This window comes from Nerophis ophidion, linkage group LG17 (genome assembly GCF_033978795.1).
Source record: "Nerophis ophidion isolate RoL-2023_Sa linkage group LG17, RoL_Noph_v1.0, whole genome shotgun sequence".
Taxonomy (NCBI): domain Eukaryota; kingdom Metazoa; phylum Chordata; class Actinopteri; order Syngnathiformes; family Syngnathidae; genus Nerophis; species Nerophis ophidion.
In genome coordinates, this window is record NC_084627.1 from 46044827 (window position 1) to 46063286 (window position 18460).

An 18460-nucleotide genomic window follows, 5' to 3' on the forward strand; every position below is an offset into this window, starting at 1 on the left:
CAACCCCGAAAGGGAATAAGCGGTAGAAAATGGATGGATGGATGGCAGCAAATGACTTGCCTGAATGGTTTAAATTCGCCGAGTTCGCCACTCAATTAATCTCCTTTGTTGCTGCTTCTGGCCTCTGTTGTATAAAAAGGGCCGGCGCTCGGTTCCTTTCAAGCAGATGCTAATTCACGGTCGCACGGGGACCGCATTGTTTTCCTGCCTTGCTCACAGCTGACAGCATGTCTGTTGGGGCGTAGAACCATCACGCTTTGACGACACCGGCGCCATCAAGTCAATTCCCTGTTGTCGGGAGCACGGATCGGACTTTATTAACCTTTACGGAGGGTATTGTGTCATTAAGAGACAATAGGAGCAACAACACTCCGGGACTCCCACTCGTCAGGGGAGGACGGCTCTTGATCTGCGTTGTTATCCCTTTGTGTGTTCTCCTCAATGTGACTTTTACTTCACGGAGGGCTGTGGAAAAAAAAGGGTCTAGTGCGTGGAAACCTTTTGCTGACGTTACAAGTAGCGACGGTTCTGAAGCATTCTGTCTAAGCGCTTGTGTATTTGCAGCTCCTTGGTGTTACGCAACCTGTCTATGTCCTTGACGGGCTGCGGGGAGTATTGAAAATATTGCCGTCAAATGTTCTTTCATCGCACTCCTGTTGTGAGGTGCTGGTGTTAGGTCTGCAGCTCCAGACGGAGAAAAGGATTTTGGAAGATTACGGAACATTCGTACTTAATATTTTGCCGCTAACTAAAACAAATGTGGGCATGTATTACTTTTGATACAAGTAAGTAAGACATCCATCCATCCATAGTCTTCCGAGGTCGGGTCGCAGACTTCCCTGTCCCCAGCCACTTGGTCCAGCTCCTCCCAGGGGATCCCGAGGCGTTCCCAGGCCAGCAGGGAGACATAGTCTTCCCGACGTGTCCTGGGTCTTCCCCGTGGCCTCCTAGCAGTCGGACGTGGCCAAAACACCTCCCTAGGGAGGCGTTCGGGTGGCATCCTGACCAGATGCCCGAACCACCTCATCTCCCGGATAGGAGGAGCACAAAGTAAAGTAAGAAAGTCATCCATCTTCTTCTGCTTATTCGAGGTCGGGTTGCAGACTTCTCTGTCCCCAGCCACTTGGTCCAGCTCCTCCCGGAGGATCCCGAGGCGTTCCCAGGCCAGCCGGGAAACATAGTCTTCCCAACGTGTCCTGGGTGGCCTCCTACCAGTCAGACGTGGCTAAGACACCTCCCTAGAGAGGCGTTCGGGTGGCATCCTGACCAGATGCCCGAACCACCTCATCTCCCGGATGGGAGGAGCACAAAGTAAAGTAAGAAAGTCACCCATCCATCCATCTTCTGCTTATCCAAGGTCGAGTCGCAGACTTCCCTGTCCCAAGCCACTTGATCCAGCTCCTCCCGAGGGATCCCGAGGCGTTCCCAGGCCAGCCGGGAGACATAGTCTTCCCAACGTGTCCTCAGTCTTCTCTGTAGCCTCCTATTAGTCGGACTTGGCCGAAACACCTCCCAAAGGGAGGCGTTCAGGTGGCATCCTGACCAGATGCCCGAACCACCTCATCTGGCTCCTGTCCATTGGGAGGAGCAGCGGCTTTACTTTGAGCTCCTCCCATACGGGAGGAGCTCAAAGTAAAGTAAGAAGTCATCCATCCATCCATCTTCTTCTGCTTATCCAAGGTCGGGTCGCATACTTCCCTGTCCCCAGCCACTTAGTCCGGCTCCTCCCGGGGGATCCCGAGGCGTTCCAAGGCCAGCCGGGAGACATAGTCTTCCCAACGTGTCCTCAGTCTTCTCCGTAGCCTCCTATTAGTCGGACTTGGCCGACTAATAGGAGTGGCATCCTGATCAGATGCCCGAACCACCTCATCTCCCGGATGGGAGGAGCACAAAGTAAAGTAAGAAAGTCATCCATCCATCCATCCATCCATCCATCTTCTGCTTATCCGAGGTCTGGTCGCAGACTTCCCTGTCCCCAGCCACTTGGTCCAGCTCCTCCCGAGGCGTTCCCAGGCCAGCCGGGGGATTCCCAACATGTCCTGGGTCTTCTCCGTGGCCTCCTAGCAGTCGGACGTGGCCGAAACACCTCCCAAAGGGAGGCGTTCAGGTGGCATCCTGACCGAATGCCCGAACCACCTCATCTCCCGGATGGGAGGAGCTCAAAGTAAAGTAAGAGAGTCATCCATCCATCCATCCATCCATCCATCTTCTTCTGCTTATCCGAGGTCGGGTCGCAGACTTCCCTGTCCCCAGCCCCTTGATCCAGCTCCTCCAGAAGCGTTCCCAGGCCAGCCCGGGGACATAGCCTTCCCAACGTGTCCGGGTCTTCTCCATGCCCTCCTAGCAGTCGGACGTGGCCGAAACACCTCCCAAAGGGCGGCGTTCAGATGTCATCCTGACCAGATGCCCGAACCACCTCATCTCCCGGATGGGAGGAGCACAAAGGAAAGTAAGAAAGTCATCCATCCATCCATCCATCTTCTTCTGCTTATCTGAGGTCGGGTCGCAGACTTCCCTGTCCCCAGCCACTTGGTCGAGCTCCTCCCGGGGGATCCAGAGGCGTTCCCAGGCCAGCCGGGAGACATAGTCTTCCCAACGTGTCCTGGGTCTTCCCCGTGGCCAAAACACCTCTCTAGGGAGGCATTCGGTGGCATCCTGACCAGATGCCCGAACCACCTCATCTCGCTCCTCTCCATTGGGAGGAGCTGCGGCTTTACTTTGAGCTCCTCCCGGATGACTTCCCTGTCCCCAGCCACTTGGTCCAGCTCGTCCCGGGGGGTCCCGAGGCGTTCCCAGGCCAGCCGGAAGACATAGTCTTCCCAACGTGTCCTGGGTCTTCCCTGTTAGCTTCCTAACGGTTGGACATGCCCCAGGTATTCGGGTGGCATCCTGACCAGATGCCCGAACCACCTCATTTGGCTCCTTTCCATTGGGAGGAGCAGCCCGATCGACATTGACGCTTCAAATATTGAAGCGTCAAAGTCTCCTCCGCTCCTCGTCTCGGCCAGCTTTTCAGCTGCCGGTGACGTCGTCTTCGCCTGGGGCTCATTCTTCACTCGGTCTTTTGTTGTCGTTTCTCTTCTCCTGTGGACACTCCAACTCTCTCCCTCGCTCCTTCCTCCTTCTCCCCTCTTAAACGCTGCGAGGAGATAGGCAGATTATGGCGGCGTCCTTCCAGGCACGCCCCGCCTCTTTGTTCCACTGCATACGCTGCCTCCTGGCCGCCATCTTTAGCCGGGCCAAAGCGTGTCCCGCCCCGCCGTCGGCTCTGTCTCTCCACAAACATGTTGAAACAGAAAATAAGCAGTAAATGAAAAAGTAGATCAATAATAATTTTTTACAGTTTGTCCCTCATAATATTGACAAAATAATAGGTGTATAAATGACACAATATGTTACTGCAGACTAATTAGGAGTCTTTGTTTGTTTACTTACTACTAAAAGACAAGTTGTCTAGTATGTTCACTATTTTATTTAAGGTTTTAATTGCAATAGTAAACATATGTTTCATGTACCCTAAGATTTTTTGTTAAAATAAACACAATAATGCCATTTTTTGGTGGTCCCCTTTATTTAGAAAAGTATCAAAATACATTGTGGTCCCGGCACCAAAGTACTGGTTTACAGTAAACCGACATCTCAGATATGAGAGGAAATGGGACTTTAGCTTTGAGGCTAACAGGGTAAAATTAAACCAGGGGTGTCCAAACTTTTTCCACTGAGGGCCGCACACAGAAAATTAAACCATGCTGCGGCCATTTTGATATTTGTCATTTTCAAACCATAACAAAATATATGGATTTTTAAATTTTTTTTTACTTTTAAGGCTCCTGAGGACCATAAAGGGTCTCAGTCATTAAAATGTTAAAAACAAGTCAAATTATAATTTTTTTTAACTTTTTTATTTAATGTTTACACTAAATCTCTGTTTCAACTTCAGGTTGATAAAAAGTAAAAAAAAAAAAAAGCCTTTTTTGTCAAAGACAAATTTGTTTTTTATAGTAAAACTGAAATTTCCAGTATTTCCCCCACCGCCTAAAACATACAAAAAGCAATGTTTGATGTGAAGTAACAGGAGCCCTAAAAAGATCAATAATGCAGGACACCATTGATTTTAATTAATTATTATTTTTGAGTAATAACAGAGAAAAGATAAATAAAATCCCACTAAATGTATCATAAAGTGATACATTCGTATGATTATTCTAATTTTTTTTTTACTTTCAACACTTAAATTACGAGATCAAATTCAAATATATCTGTCAATTTCACATTTGAACTATTTTGTTTGTTTTATGCTCTTTTGTCAAAGACAACATTGTATTTATATGGCAAACACACAATATATTGGGGCGGCATAACTCGGTTGGTAGAGTGGCCGTGCCAGCAACTTGAGGGTTGCTGGTTCGATTCCCGCTCGTGCCAACCTAGTCACTGCCGTTGTGCCCTTGGGCAAGACACTTTACCCACCTGCTCCCAGTGCCACCCACACTGCTTTAAATGTAACTTAGATATTGGGTTTCACTATGTAAAGCGCTTTGAGTCACTAGAGAAAAGCGCTATATAAATATAATTCACTTCACAATATTTTCCACATAAAACATTTTATATTTGAAGTAATTGGAGCTTTGAATAGCTCAATAATTCATTATAATATAGATTTTTTTTCACACTTTTTTTTTGGAGCAATGACAAAAAAAGAAAAATAAAGATAGACAGTAAAAAAACTACAATTTATTCAATTTTTAAACAAGGCTGTAAGATAACAAAATGTGGTATGTATATTTTAATTTCAAATCCATAGTAATGGTTGTTTCACAGCGTATTGTAAAAATACAATTTAAAAAGAAAACTCCAACATAACAAAAGTGAATTTTATTTATATAGCACTTTTCTCAAGTGACTCAAAGCGCTTTACATAGTGCAACCCAATATCTAAGTTACATTAAAACCAGTGTGGGTGGCACTGGGAGCAGGTGGGTAAAGTGTCTTGCCCAAGGACACAACGGCAGTGACTAGGTTGGCAGAAGCGGGAATCGAACCTGCAACCCTCAAGTTGCTGGCACGGCCACTCTACCAACCGAGCTAAACCGCCCCTCTATTATTATTTTTTTACTTTCAACACTTAAATTACGAGATCAACTTCAAATATATCTGTGGATTTCACGTTTGAACTATTTTGTTTGTGTTATGCTCTTTTGTCAAAGACAACATTGTATTTATATGGCAAACACACAATATATGCAATATTTTCCACATAAAACATTTTGCAAGTGAAATATTTGAAGTAATTGGAGCTTTGAATAGGTCAATAATTCATTAAAATATAATTTTTTTTTAACACGGCCTTCTTTCATCTCCGTAATATCGCTAAAATTCGCTCCATTTTGTCCACTAAAGACACCGAGATAATTATCCATGCGTTTGTTACGTCTCGTCTCGATTACTGTAACGTATTATTTTCGGGTCTCCCCATGTCTAGCATTAAAAGATTACAGTTGGTACAAAATGCGGCTGCTAGACTTTTGTCAAGAACAAGAAAGTTTGATCATATTACGCCTGTACTGTATATACCTTTATATACATATATACATACATATATACCTATACTGTATATACCTTTATATACATATATACATACATATATACCTATACTGTATATACCTTTATATACATATATACATACATATATACCTATACTGTATATACCTTTATATACATATATACATACATATATACATATACTGTATATACCTTTATATACATATATACATACATATATACCTATACTGTATATACCTTTATATACATATATACATACATATATACCTATACTGTATATACCTTTATATACATATATACATACATATATACCTGTACTGACTCACCTGCACGGGCATCCTGTGCACTTAAGATGTGACTTTAAGGTTTTACTACTTACGTATAAAATACTACACGGTCTAGCTCCAGCCTATCTTGCCGATTGTATTGTACCATATGTCCCGGCAAGAAATCTGCGTTCAAAGGACTCCGGCTTATTAGTGATTCCCAAAGCCCAAAAAAAGTCTGCGGGCTATAGAGCATTTTCCGTTCGGGCTCCAGTACTCTGGAATGCCCTCCCGGTAACAGTTCGAGATGCTACCTCAGTAGAAGCATTTAAGTCTCACCTTAAAACTCATTTGTATACTCTAGCCTTTAAATAGACCTCCTTTTTAGACCAGTTGATCTGCCGCTTCTTTTCTTTTTCTCCTATGTCCCACTCTCCCTTGTGGAGGGGGTCCGGTCCGATCCGGTGGCCATGTACTGCTCGCCTGTGTATCGGCTGCTGATCCGCCTCCGCTTGGGATGGTTTCCTGCTGGCTCCGCTGTGAGCGGGACTCGCTGCTGTGTTGGATCCGCTTTGAACTGGACTCTTGCGACTGTGTTGGATCCATTATGGACTGATTCACAGTATCATGTTAGACCCGCTCGACATCCATTGCTTTCCTCCTCTCCAAGGTTCTCATAGTCATCGTTGTCACCGACGTCCCACTGGGTGTGAGTTTTTCCTTGCCCTTATGTGGGCCTACCGAGGATGTCGTAGTGGTTTGTGCAGCCCTTTGAGACACTAGTGATTTAGGGCTATATAAGTTAACATTGATTGATTGATTGATTGATTGAACACATTTTTTTTTTGAGCAATGACAAAATAAAAATTAAGATAGACAATAAAAAAACAACAATTTATTCAATTTTGAAATAAGGCTGTAAGATAACAAAATGTGGTATGTTTATTTTAATTTTAAATCCATAGTAATGGTTGTTTCACGGCGTATTGTGAAAATACAATTTAAAAAGAAAACTCCAACATAACAAAAGTGAATTTTATTTATATAGCACTTTTCTCTAGTGACTCAAAGCGCTTTACATAGTGACACCCAATATCTAAGTTACATTTAAAGCAGTGTGGGTGGCACTGGGAGCAGGTGGGTAAAGTGTCTTGCCCAAGGACACAACAGCAGTGACTAGGATGGCACAAGCGGGAATCGAACCTGCAACCCTCAAGTTGCTGACATGGCCACTCTACCATCCGAGCTAAACCGCCCCTCTATTATAATTTTTTTACTTTCAACACTTAAATTACGAGATCAACTTCAAATATATCTGTGGATTTCACGTTTGAACTATTTTGTTTGTGTTATGCTCTTTTGTCAAAGACAACATTGTATTTATATAGCAAACACACAATATATGCAATATTTTCCACATAAAACATTTTGCAAGTAAAATATTTGAAGTAATTGGAGCTTTGAATAGCTCAATAATTCATTAAAATATACTTTTTTTTTTAACACGGCCTTCTTTCATCTCCATAACAAAAGTGAAGTGAATTTTATTTATATAGCACTTTTTCTCTAGTGACTCAAAGCGCTTTACATAGTGACACCCAATATCTAAGTTCCATTTAAAGCAGTGTGGGTGGCACTGGGAGCAGGTGGGTAAAGTGTCTTGCCCAAGGACACAACGGCAGTGACTAGGATGGCAGAAGCGGGAATCCAACCTGCAACCCTCAAGTTGCTGGACTGGCCACTCTACCAACCGAGCTATGTCGCCCCAAGTTAAAATAAAGAGGAAAACATTTAGAGTTCATTGTAGTTTGTGCAGGGCTTCACGGTGGAAGAGGGGTTAGTGCGTCTGCCTCACAATACGAAGGTCCTGCAGTCCTGGGTTCAAATCCAGGCTCGGGATCTTTCTGTGTGGAGTTTGCATGTTCTCCCCGTGAATGCGTGGGTTCCCTCCGGGTACTCCGGCTTCCTCCCACTTCCAAAGACATGCACCTGGGGATAGGTTGATTGGTAACACTAAATTGGCCCTAGTGTGTGAATGTGAGTGTGAATGTTGTCTGTCTATCTGTGTTGGCCCTGCGATGAGGTGGCGACTTGTCCAGGGGGTACCCCGCCTTCCGCCCGATTGTAGCTGAGATAGGCGCCCGCGACCCCAAAAGGGAATAAGCGGTAGAAAATGTGGATGGATGGATGGATGTTGTTTGTGCAGCCCTTTGAGACACTTGTGATTTAGGGCTATATAAATAAGCATTGGTTGATTGATTGACAAAACAAATAAACTTTGTGTGGAAAAAATAGCAACTTTGCAATAAAATTTCCAGAATGTGTGGCGGGCCGGTAAACAATTTAGCTGCGGGCCGCAAATGGACCCCCGGCCTCACTTCGGACACCCCTGACTTAAAGGTATGCTTTGACTGCAGCTCCACTTACTTTTGTCCTTAAGTGCTGACTCTCTCGGCCGCACGAGCCAAACGTCTTCAGTGATGCTCCCCGAATAAAACACTCAGACGTCGTTATGCACATGACACTCGGGAGATTTACGTGACGTTTATGACGTTTGCTGTTCGGAGAAGGAAATAAAGGCCGGGGTGTTTTTTGGCCGCAGAGGCAACCGTAGCCATTTGTGTAATGATGCGGGATGAATTCCAATCATTGGAAAGCTATATATATTAAAAAAAAAAAAAAAAAAAAAGGTGGAAGCTTCTCTGTAAAATGGCGACAGAAATAGAAGCTCAAGCTGTAGCTCTTCCACAGACGCTCGTTTGTGCCGCCAAGTTATTTATGTCAACCTGACAATTATCTGTCTTTTGCCAACAGATCGGGTACGATGCAGGTGGTTTGAGTGACAGCTATGGGGTTGAGAAGGTCGTACGTTCTCTCTCTGTCAGTGTCCACGCTTTTTTGCCTCGTCCGTAAGTATATTTTCATCTCTTTCGCTTTCTCTTTCTGAGCTTTTAAGCTAGTCAATAAGTCCGTTAATCAAACGATACATGAACATCAAGTGGTTAACTTTGCAGACAATGATAGACTCATCAGAATCAGAGCCTCCGGACTGAGACCAGGGGGAAAAAAACCTCATAGCCATAGCACACATAAGCATGTGTTTAAGAAGGAAATATCAAACATGAAAGGACATTAAAGAATTGTCGGTTTGTTGTTGACGAACCCCAAGATGCAGAGAAGGAGGGAGGCATTTTGCAAGAAAACATGATTTAATTAAAATATTAGAATAAGAACAAACTAAAGGGTACTAACAAAGGACGCCCACAAGGCGGATAACAAACAAAAGGGTCTTTAGCATGAAAGCTAGCAAGAAACAAAAAGGGGCCTTTCCTGGAAGCTAGCGGGTAGCAAACACGGAAACGGAAGTTGTTACTTGTAGAGCAGTGGTTCTTAACCTGGGTTCGATCGAACGCTAGTGGTTCGATTCCCGCTTCCGCCATCCTAGTCACTGCCGTTGTGTCCTTGGGCAAGACACTTTACCCACCTGCTCCCAGTGGCACCCACACTGCTTTAAATGTAACTTAGATATTGGGTTTCACTATGTAAAGCGCTTTGAGTCACTAGAGAAAAGCGCTGTATAAATGCAATTCAATTCACTTCACTTCGGGATATTCAATTATTTGAATATCCCGAACATTGACTTGACTGTGCAGGCTCTATCAACGGAGACGGACCGGAGGTACGCGGAACGGTCAGAGGCACGGTAGAGTTGGACTGTCCTTTTCCGCCCTCGGACTCTGCCGAGGCGTCCCCGGAGTCCCCCCGTGTGCTGGAATGGGTGCGGCGAGGACTCCACATCCCTGTGCTGATCCAATTTGGATCCTACGCCCCTCGTGTCCATCCACAATATGAAGGTAAGGGCACAAAACGACTGCTTTCCCAATCAAACCCCCGGAGAAAGAATGGGTTGCATACCGATATCCTGTTCTAAGACCAAAAACCACACCTTTCTCTGGCTTTTCTAAACTACTCTGCAGGAGCGACTTTTATTAAAAAGGAGCCCTCTTTTGTTGCGTCATCATCTTCTCTGCTAACCTTCTTGCAAACAAAAAATGTCTGTTGGGGGGAGAAATATTCTCAATGCACTCAGACTTCTTTTCTGTGGCGCCTGCTGTCCTTTAAAGTAAGAAAAAGTGGACAAAGGAAGGCGAGCACATATCTGCTGCCTTTTGTCAGACTTCTTCTCCATTCACCCGGCAACCAGAAATTACATTCAGACCCGCTACCTTGTCCAACATTTTTTTATTTTTTTTTGTCATTCCTGCAGGGGTGAGACTTCAGACTAAAATTCAGTCGTACAAAAACACTTCATGTGCACAGAGTTGAAAGAGAATTATTATTAATATATATATTTTTTTTGCAGTGTGGCTGCAAAGCAGATTACAAGGAGACAGTTTTAGTGGCATGTTGTGTAATTCGTTAATAAAAAGAGAATACAATAATTTGCATATCCTTTTCAAGTTATATTCTGACTGCAAAGACAAGATATTTAATGTTCCAACAAAAAAAATTCATTTTTTTTTGCAAATAATCATTAAATAAGCATTTATTGGCTGAATTGCTGAAATAAGCAGGGGCGTCCAAAATAACGTTGCTCTAAAAGCTGTATGTACCTTTCATCATTAATGGTGCCTTCACAGATGTGTAAGTTACCCATGCCGGGCACCTCAGTAGAAGCATTTAAGTCTCACCTTGAAACTCATTTGTATACTCTAGCCTATAAATAGACTCCCTTTTTAGACCAGTTGATCTGCCGTTTCTTTTCTTTTTCTTCTATGTCCCACTCTCCCTTGTGGAGGGGGTCCGGTCCGATCCGGTGGCCATGTACTGCTTGCCTGTGTATCGGCTGGGGACATCTCTGCGCTGCTGATCCGCCTCCGCTTGGGATGGTTTCCTGCTGGCTCCGCTGTGAACGGGACTCTCGCTGCTGTGTTGGATCCGCTTTGGACTGGACTCTCGCGACTGTGTTGTATCCATTATGGATTGAACTTTTACAGTATCATGTTAGACCCGCTCGACATCCATTGCTTTCCTCCTCTCCAAGGTTCTCATAGTCATCATTGTCACCAACGTCCCACTGGGTGTGAGTTTTCCTTGCCCTTATGTGGGCCTGCCGAGGATGTCGTAGTGGTTTGTGCAGCTCTTTGAGACACTAGTGATTTAGGGCTATATAAGTAGACATTGATTGATTGATTGATAGATAATACACCCCCATACCATCACAGATGCTGGCTTTTACACTCAGCGCCTAGAACAGTCTGAATGGTTCTTTTCCTCTCTAGTCCAGTGGAGACCACGTCCACTTTTTCCAACAATTTGAAATGTTGACTCGTCAGACCGTAGAGGACTTTTCCACCTTAAATCAGTCCACTTTATATGAGCTTGGGCCCAGCCAAGCCGGCGGCGTTTCTGGGTGTTGTTGATAAATGGCTTTTGGCTTTGCACGGTACAGTTTTAACTTGCACTTACAGATGCAGCGTCGAACTGTAGTTACTGACAGTGGTTTTATGAAGTGATCCTGAGCCCACATGGTGATATCCTTTACACACTGATGTCACTTTTTGATGCAGTACCGACTGAGGGTTTGAAACTCATGGGCATTTAATGTTGGTTTTCAGCCTTGCTGAACCTGTTGATGATTTTACGGACTTTTGATGGTGAAATCCCTAATTGTTTACTTCCTGCACGTATACCTACGTAATACGTCAGCAGCCAAAAATATGTTTTTTAAGTCCAGTCCATAGTGGATCTAACAAAATATTGTGAGAGTCCAGTCTATAGTGGATCTAACGTAATAGTGAGAGTCCAGTCCATAGTGGATCCAACATAATAGTGTGAGTCCAGTCCATAGTGGATCTAACAGAATAGTGAGAGTCCAGTCCATAGTGGATCTAACATAATAGTGAGAGTCCAGTCCATAGTGGATCTAACATAATAGCGAGGGTCCAGTCCATAGTGGATCTAACATAATAGTGAGAGTCCAGTCCATAGTGGATCTAACATAATAGTGAGAGTCCAGTCCAAAGTGGATCTAACATAATAGTGAAAGTCCAGTCCATAGTGGATCCGACAAAATATTGTGCGAGTCCAGTCCATAGTGGATCTAACATAATAGTGAGAGTCCAGTCCTTAGTGGATCTAGCATTATAGTGAAAGTCCAGTCCATAGTGGATCTAACATAATAATGAGAGTCCAGTCCTCAGTGGATCTAACATAATAGTGAGAGTCCAGTCCATAGTGGATCTAACATAATAGTGAGAGTCCAGTCCATAGTGGATCTAACATAATAGTGAGAGTCCAGTCCATAGTGGATCTAACATAATAGTGAAGGTCCAGTCCAAAGTGGATCTAACATAATAGTGAAAGTTCAGTCCATAGTGGATCCAACAAAATATTGTGAGAGTCCAGTCCATAGCGTGGCCAGCAGTGTCTAGTGCACCGGTGTCAAATTCAAGGCCCGGGGTCTAGATCTGGCCCTCGACGTCATTTTATTTGGCCCGCAAAAAGCTGGACGTCATATGTGTCCTCCTTTACTGTCTTTCAGCACGATTTTCCTTTCAAACAATTTTTTTGGCAATATATAAATTCGCAAAGTATTTTTGGAATACAAATTATAATGAAACACTTCCCCAAAAAAGTTGCAGGTTATAAAACATCTTCTTGGCTGCTGACATATTACTTAGGTATACATGCAGGAAGTAAACAATTAGGGATTTCACCATCAAAAGTCCGTACAATCATCAACAGGTTCAGAGAATCTGGAGAAATCACTGCACGCAAGCAGCAAGGCTGAAAACCAACATTAAATGACCGTGACCTTCGATCCCTGTATCAAAAAGCGACATCAGTGTGTAAAGGATATCACCACATGGGCTCAGGATACCTTCATAAAACCACTGTCGGTAACTACAGTTCGTCGCTGCATCTGTAAGTGCAAGTTAAAACTTTACTATGCGAAACGAAAATCCTTTATCAACAACATCCAGAAACGCCGTTGGCTTCTCTGGGCCTGAGATCATCTAAGATGGACTGATGCAAAGTGGAAAAGTGTTCCGTGGTCTGACGAGTCTACATTTAAATTTTTTGGGGGCAATATTCGATATCCTGTTATCCGGACCAAAGGGGAAGTGAACCATCCAGACTGTTATCGACGCAAAGTTGAAAAGCCAGCTTGTGTGATGGTATGGGGGTGCATTAGTGCCCAAGACATGGGTAACTTACACATCTGTGAAGGCACCATTAATACTGAAAGGTACATACAGGTTTTGGAACAACATATGCTGCCATCTAAGCGCCGTCTTTTTCATGGACGCCCCTGCTTATTTCAGCAAGACAATGCCAAGCCACATTCAGCACGTGTTACAACAGCGTGGCTTCATAAAAAAAGAGTGCGGGTACTTTCCAGACTTCTCTCCCATGGAAAATGTGTGGCTCATTATGGAGCGAAAAAACGACAACGGGGACTGTTGAACGACTGAAGCTCTACATAAAACAAGAATGGGAAAGAATTCCACTTTCAAAGCCTCAACAATTAGTTTCCTCAGTTCCCAAACGTTTATTGAGTGTTGTTAAAAGAAAAGGTGATGTAACACAGTGGTGAACATGCCCTTTCCCAACTACTTTGGCACGTGTTGCAGCCATGAAATTCTAAGTTAATTATTATTTGCAAAAAAGTTAATGAGTTTAAACATCAAATATGTTGTCTTTGTAGCATATTCAACTGAATATGGGTTGAAAAGGATTTGCAAATCATTGTATTCCGTTTATATTTACATCTAACACAATTTCCCAACTCATATGGAAACGGGGTTTGTATTAAAAAGTCAAAAATAAAAGTTTAAGTCATCCTCAGTTCCATTCCCCACATCAAGTAGAAAACAACAACCTGCTCATGTCGGCCTGAGTGTGCCAAAGGATCAGTTCTCACTTTCATCAGCGCTGAGGCAAGATGGCGCTCCCTCGCCTTACCTGACCAGGAAATATGACATATCTATTTGCATGGCCATAAAGCACCTTTGAGCGGGAGTGGAGTTGGATTTAGCTCAGGCCCGTTAAGACCGTTGGCCTTTTGTGGCTAATTTCTGAAGACGATTCATCAAAGGGTCACATTTTATAAGCCGGGATGTTGCAATGTCAGATGAGGCTGGGAAACACGCTGATATTTTAGATTTATGGCCTCTAAATATCTCCAACCTTTGTCCCTGTGATTTACTCTGCAGTGTTTGCGTACACACACACACACACACACACACACACACACACACACACACACACACACACACACACACACACACACACACACACACACACACACACACACACACACACACACACACACACGCTATGAATCATCCCACATATGCAAAGGGTGGTCTATATATATATATATATATATATATATATATATTAATCTGTATATATTAATAATATATACATACTATGCAAATATAAAAAAGTTAAGCTTTTAGTTAAATTTGAATGAATTTCTAGTTTGTAATTGATTTTTATTCTTAATTATTTACTTCAAGTTATTACTCTCTATATATGTGTGTGTATATATATAGTTATATATATATACACAGTGGGGCAAAAACCTATTCAGTCAGCCAGCGATTGTGCAAGTTCTCCCACTTAAAATGTTGACAGAGGTCTGTAATTTTCATCATAGGTACACTTCAACTGTGAGAGACAGAATGTGAAAAAAAAATCCAGGAATTCACATTGAAGGAATTTTAAAGAATTTATTAGTAAATTACGGTGGAAAATAAGTATTTGGTCAACCATTCAAAGCTCTCACTGATGGAAGGAGGTTTTGGCTCAAAATCTCACGATACATGGCCCCATTCATTCTTTCCTTAACACGGATCAATCGTCCTGTCCCCTTAGCAGAAAAACAGCCCCAAAGCATGATGTTTCCACCCCCATGCTTCACAGTAGGTGTGGTGTTCTTGGGATGTAACTCAGTATTCTTCGTCCTCCAAACACGACGAGTTGAGTTTATACCAAAAAGTTCTATTTTGGTTTCATCTGACCACATGACATTCTACCAATCCTCTGCTGTATCATCCATGTATCCATTTTGGTATAAACTGTCGAACGGTTTTAGAACAACATTTCTCAACGAGCTATTGCAAGGAATTTAGGGACTTTACCATCTACGGTCCGTAAAATCATCAAAAGGTTGAGAGAATCTGGAGAAATCACTGCATGTAAGTGATGATATTACGGACCTTTGATCCCTCAGGCGATACTGCATCAAACACCGACATCAGTGTGTAAAGGACATCACCACATGGGCTCAGGAACACTTCGCAGGGCCGTAGCTCATTTAAGATGGACTGATGCAAAGTGGAAAAGTGTTCTGTGGTCTGACGAGTCCACATTTCAAATTATATTTGGAAACAGAGGACGTGGTGCCCTTTCGGAACAAAGAGGAAAATAACCATCTGGTTTGTTATAGGCGCAAAGTTCAAAAGCCAGCATCTGTGATGGTATGGGGGTGTATTAGTGCCCAAGGCATGGGTAACTTACACATCTGTGAAGGCACCATTAATGCTGAAAGGTACATACAGGTTTTGGAGCAACATATGTTGTCATCCAAGCAACGTTATCATGGACGCCCCTGCTTATTTCAGCAAAACAATGCCAAGCCACGTGTTATAGCAGCAAAGGCTTCTTAGTAAAATAGTGCGGGTACTTTCCTGGCCCGCCTGCAGTCCAGACCTGTCTCCCATCGGAAATGTGTGGCGCATTATGAAGCATAAAATACGACAACAAGACCCTGGACTGTTGATCAACTTAAACTGTACATCAAGCAAGAATGGTAAATAATTCCACTTTCAAAGCTTCAAAAATTAGTTTCCTCAGTTCCCAAACGTTTATTGAGTGTTGTTCAAAGAAAATGTGATGTAACACAGTGGTGAACATGCCCTTTCCCAACTACTTTGGCACGTGATGCAGCCATGAAATTCTAAGTTAATTATTATTTGCCAAAAAAAAATTAAGTTTATGAGTTTGAACATCAAATATCTTGTCTTTGTAGTGCATTCAACTGAATATGGGTTGAAAAGGATTTGCAAATCATTGTATTCCGTTTATATTTACATCTAACACAATGGGTGTATAGTGCCCAAGGCATGAGTAACTTACACATCTGTGAAGGCACCTTTAATGCTGAAAGGTCCATACAGGTTTTGGAGCAACATATGTTGTCATCCAAGCAACGTTATCATGGACGCCCCTGCTTATTTCTGCAAGACAAGTGTTACAACAGCGTGGCTTTGTAGGAAAAGAGTGCGGTACTTTCCTGGCCCGCCTGCAGTCCAGACCTATCTCCCATCGAAAATGTGATTATGAAGCGTAAAATACGACGACAAGACCCTGGACTGTTTAATCAACTTAAGCTTCACATCAAGCAAGAATGGGAAAGAATTCCACTTTCAAAGCTTCAACAATTAGTTTCCTCAGTTCCCAAACGTTTATTGAGTGTCGTTCAAAGAAAATGTGATGTAACACAGTGGTGAACATGCCCTTTCCCAACTACTTTGGCACGTGTTGCAGCCATGAAATTCTAAGTTAATTATTATTTGCAAAAAAAAAAATTACTTTATCAGTTTGAACATCAAATATGTTGTCTTTGTAGCGCATTCAACTGAAAATGGGTTGAAAATTATTTGCAAATCATTGTATTGCGTTTATATTTACATCTAACACAATTTCCCAACTCATACGGAAACGGGGTTTGTACAACACACACACACACACACACACACACACACACACACACACACACACACACACACACACACACACACACACACACACACACACACACACACACACACACACACACACACACACACACAAATGGTAAACCTATCCCATTCTGCTCCAGTGACAAAGAGAAACCACTCTGCTGCAACCACACACATGGTATGAAAAGGTTGCATTGTAATCTGCTGCTTCACATAGCTACTTGTCTGTGGGAGGAGCAGGTGCATGATGGGAAAGGAACCACTTTAAAGAACCACAGGTGTGGATTTCACGTCCCAGGGTCATGTTCTCAGGTGTCCTACCTGTTTGACTTGTGCACCCAGACTCCAACGCTAACTTCCTTGCTTGTTTTCCTCTGAATGAATACAAACTTAATGTAGCTTTCCCGGTAGCCGGTAACCATGCCGATATTAATCTTTGCCAGCGTGTGAGATTAAATGGATTCATAGCCTGCTCCCAAATGTGTTTGGATGTATTTGTTTCACTACAGATGTCAAACCAGAGGATTAGTATCAGCTTTGTGAACGGGACCGACAACCTTATCAGCCGTAGTGCTGCTCTATAAAAAAAAATACAAATAAAATACAGCTGTATAAATGCGCTTTTAGTGAGCTCATGCAGTTTAAATCCCATGGCAACAAGCAAGAGAAGGGTGTGTACACAGAGCTCGTCACAGCTAACACGGCTAATGTGCTACCACTTGTGCACACACCACTTTTGCAGCGGGATTACGCTTGTTTGTTTCAGCCCCGAGTGGCTCCGCGACTGATAGGGAGATTTAGATCTAAAACCGTCACGTAGTATAAGGTTTAACAAACCGTCACGTAGTATAAGGTCTAACAAATGATCACATAGTATAAGGTTTACCCGGGCACAGGCAGCAAAGGTAAAACAATATCTTTCTCTCTGTTCACAGGAAACCTGAACACCCGTGTGCATCGATAGTGTGCACGCATCTTGAACAACTTGAATATGACTCAGTGCAACCATAATGTGTGGACCGATACGGACATATCGATTCCGCGATACTAAATATTCATGCTGTAATATCGATTCTCAAATCAAAAGAGATACTTTTGATACTTAATGACAGACCCCTTGTATTATGTTGGGGAAAAAATGACATTGATTATGTTGCGGGTCGTTTTGACCCGTACTGTGTAAATGCACCCAAAACAGTCAAGAAAATAGGTTAAACCAAAAACGATTTTATTTTAGGTTATATAAACATTTAGAAAAGTGACATACAATACATTTTTTATTCCAATTTTATTATGGTAAGGGTCAATTTGACCCATTGCCTGTGTATCGGCTGGGGACATCTCTGCGCTGCTGATCCGCCTCCGCTTGGGATGGTTTCCTGCTGGCTCCGCTGTGAACGGGACTCTCGCTGCTGTGTTGGATCCATTATGCATTGAACTTTCGCAGTATCATGTTAGACCCGCTCGACATCCATTGCTTTCCTCCTCTCCAAGGTTCTCATAGTCATCGTTGTCACCGGCGTCCCACTGGGTGTGAGTTTTTCTTGCCCTTATGTGGGCCTACCGAGGATGTCGTAGTGGTTTGTGCAGCCCTTTGAGACACTAGTGATTTAGGGCTATATAAGTAAACATTGATTGATTGATTGATTTCAGTTTTTGTGTTGATCAAAGTACTGGTTATCCTTTCTTTTTCTTGCTGAAATTTGGTGACTTTTCCTCATCTAGGGTCATGAACTGGTGTGTAAAATCTGGACACTTTGTTGAGTAGCGGAATGTCTTGCAGAGTTCGCATACAAAGATGATGTTGTGGGTCATTTTGACCCAGACACTTTAATGTGGGTAAATTGCCAAAATAAACACGACTCTTTGATGTACTTT

At 43.1% G+C, this 18460-nt stretch overlaps 1 protein-coding gene across 2 annotated transcripts in view; it reads left to right on the forward strand.

Annotated features, from left to right (window-relative positions):
• The window catches only part of LOC133536494 (protein turtle homolog A-like), a 137536-nt gene that overhangs the window by 20487 nt on the left and 98589 nt on the right, over positions 1–18460 (forward strand). For both annotated transcript variants that reach the window (XM_061877067.1, XM_061877068.1), the window contains exons 2-3: positions 8643–8737; positions 9482–9682. In XM_061877067.1, the coding sequence (XP_061733051.1) occupies positions 8677–8737; positions 9482–9682 (262 nt within the window). In that variant the 5' untranslated portion in view covers positions 8643–8676. The remainder of the gene's footprint in view (positions 1–8642; positions 8738–9481; positions 9683–18460) is intronic.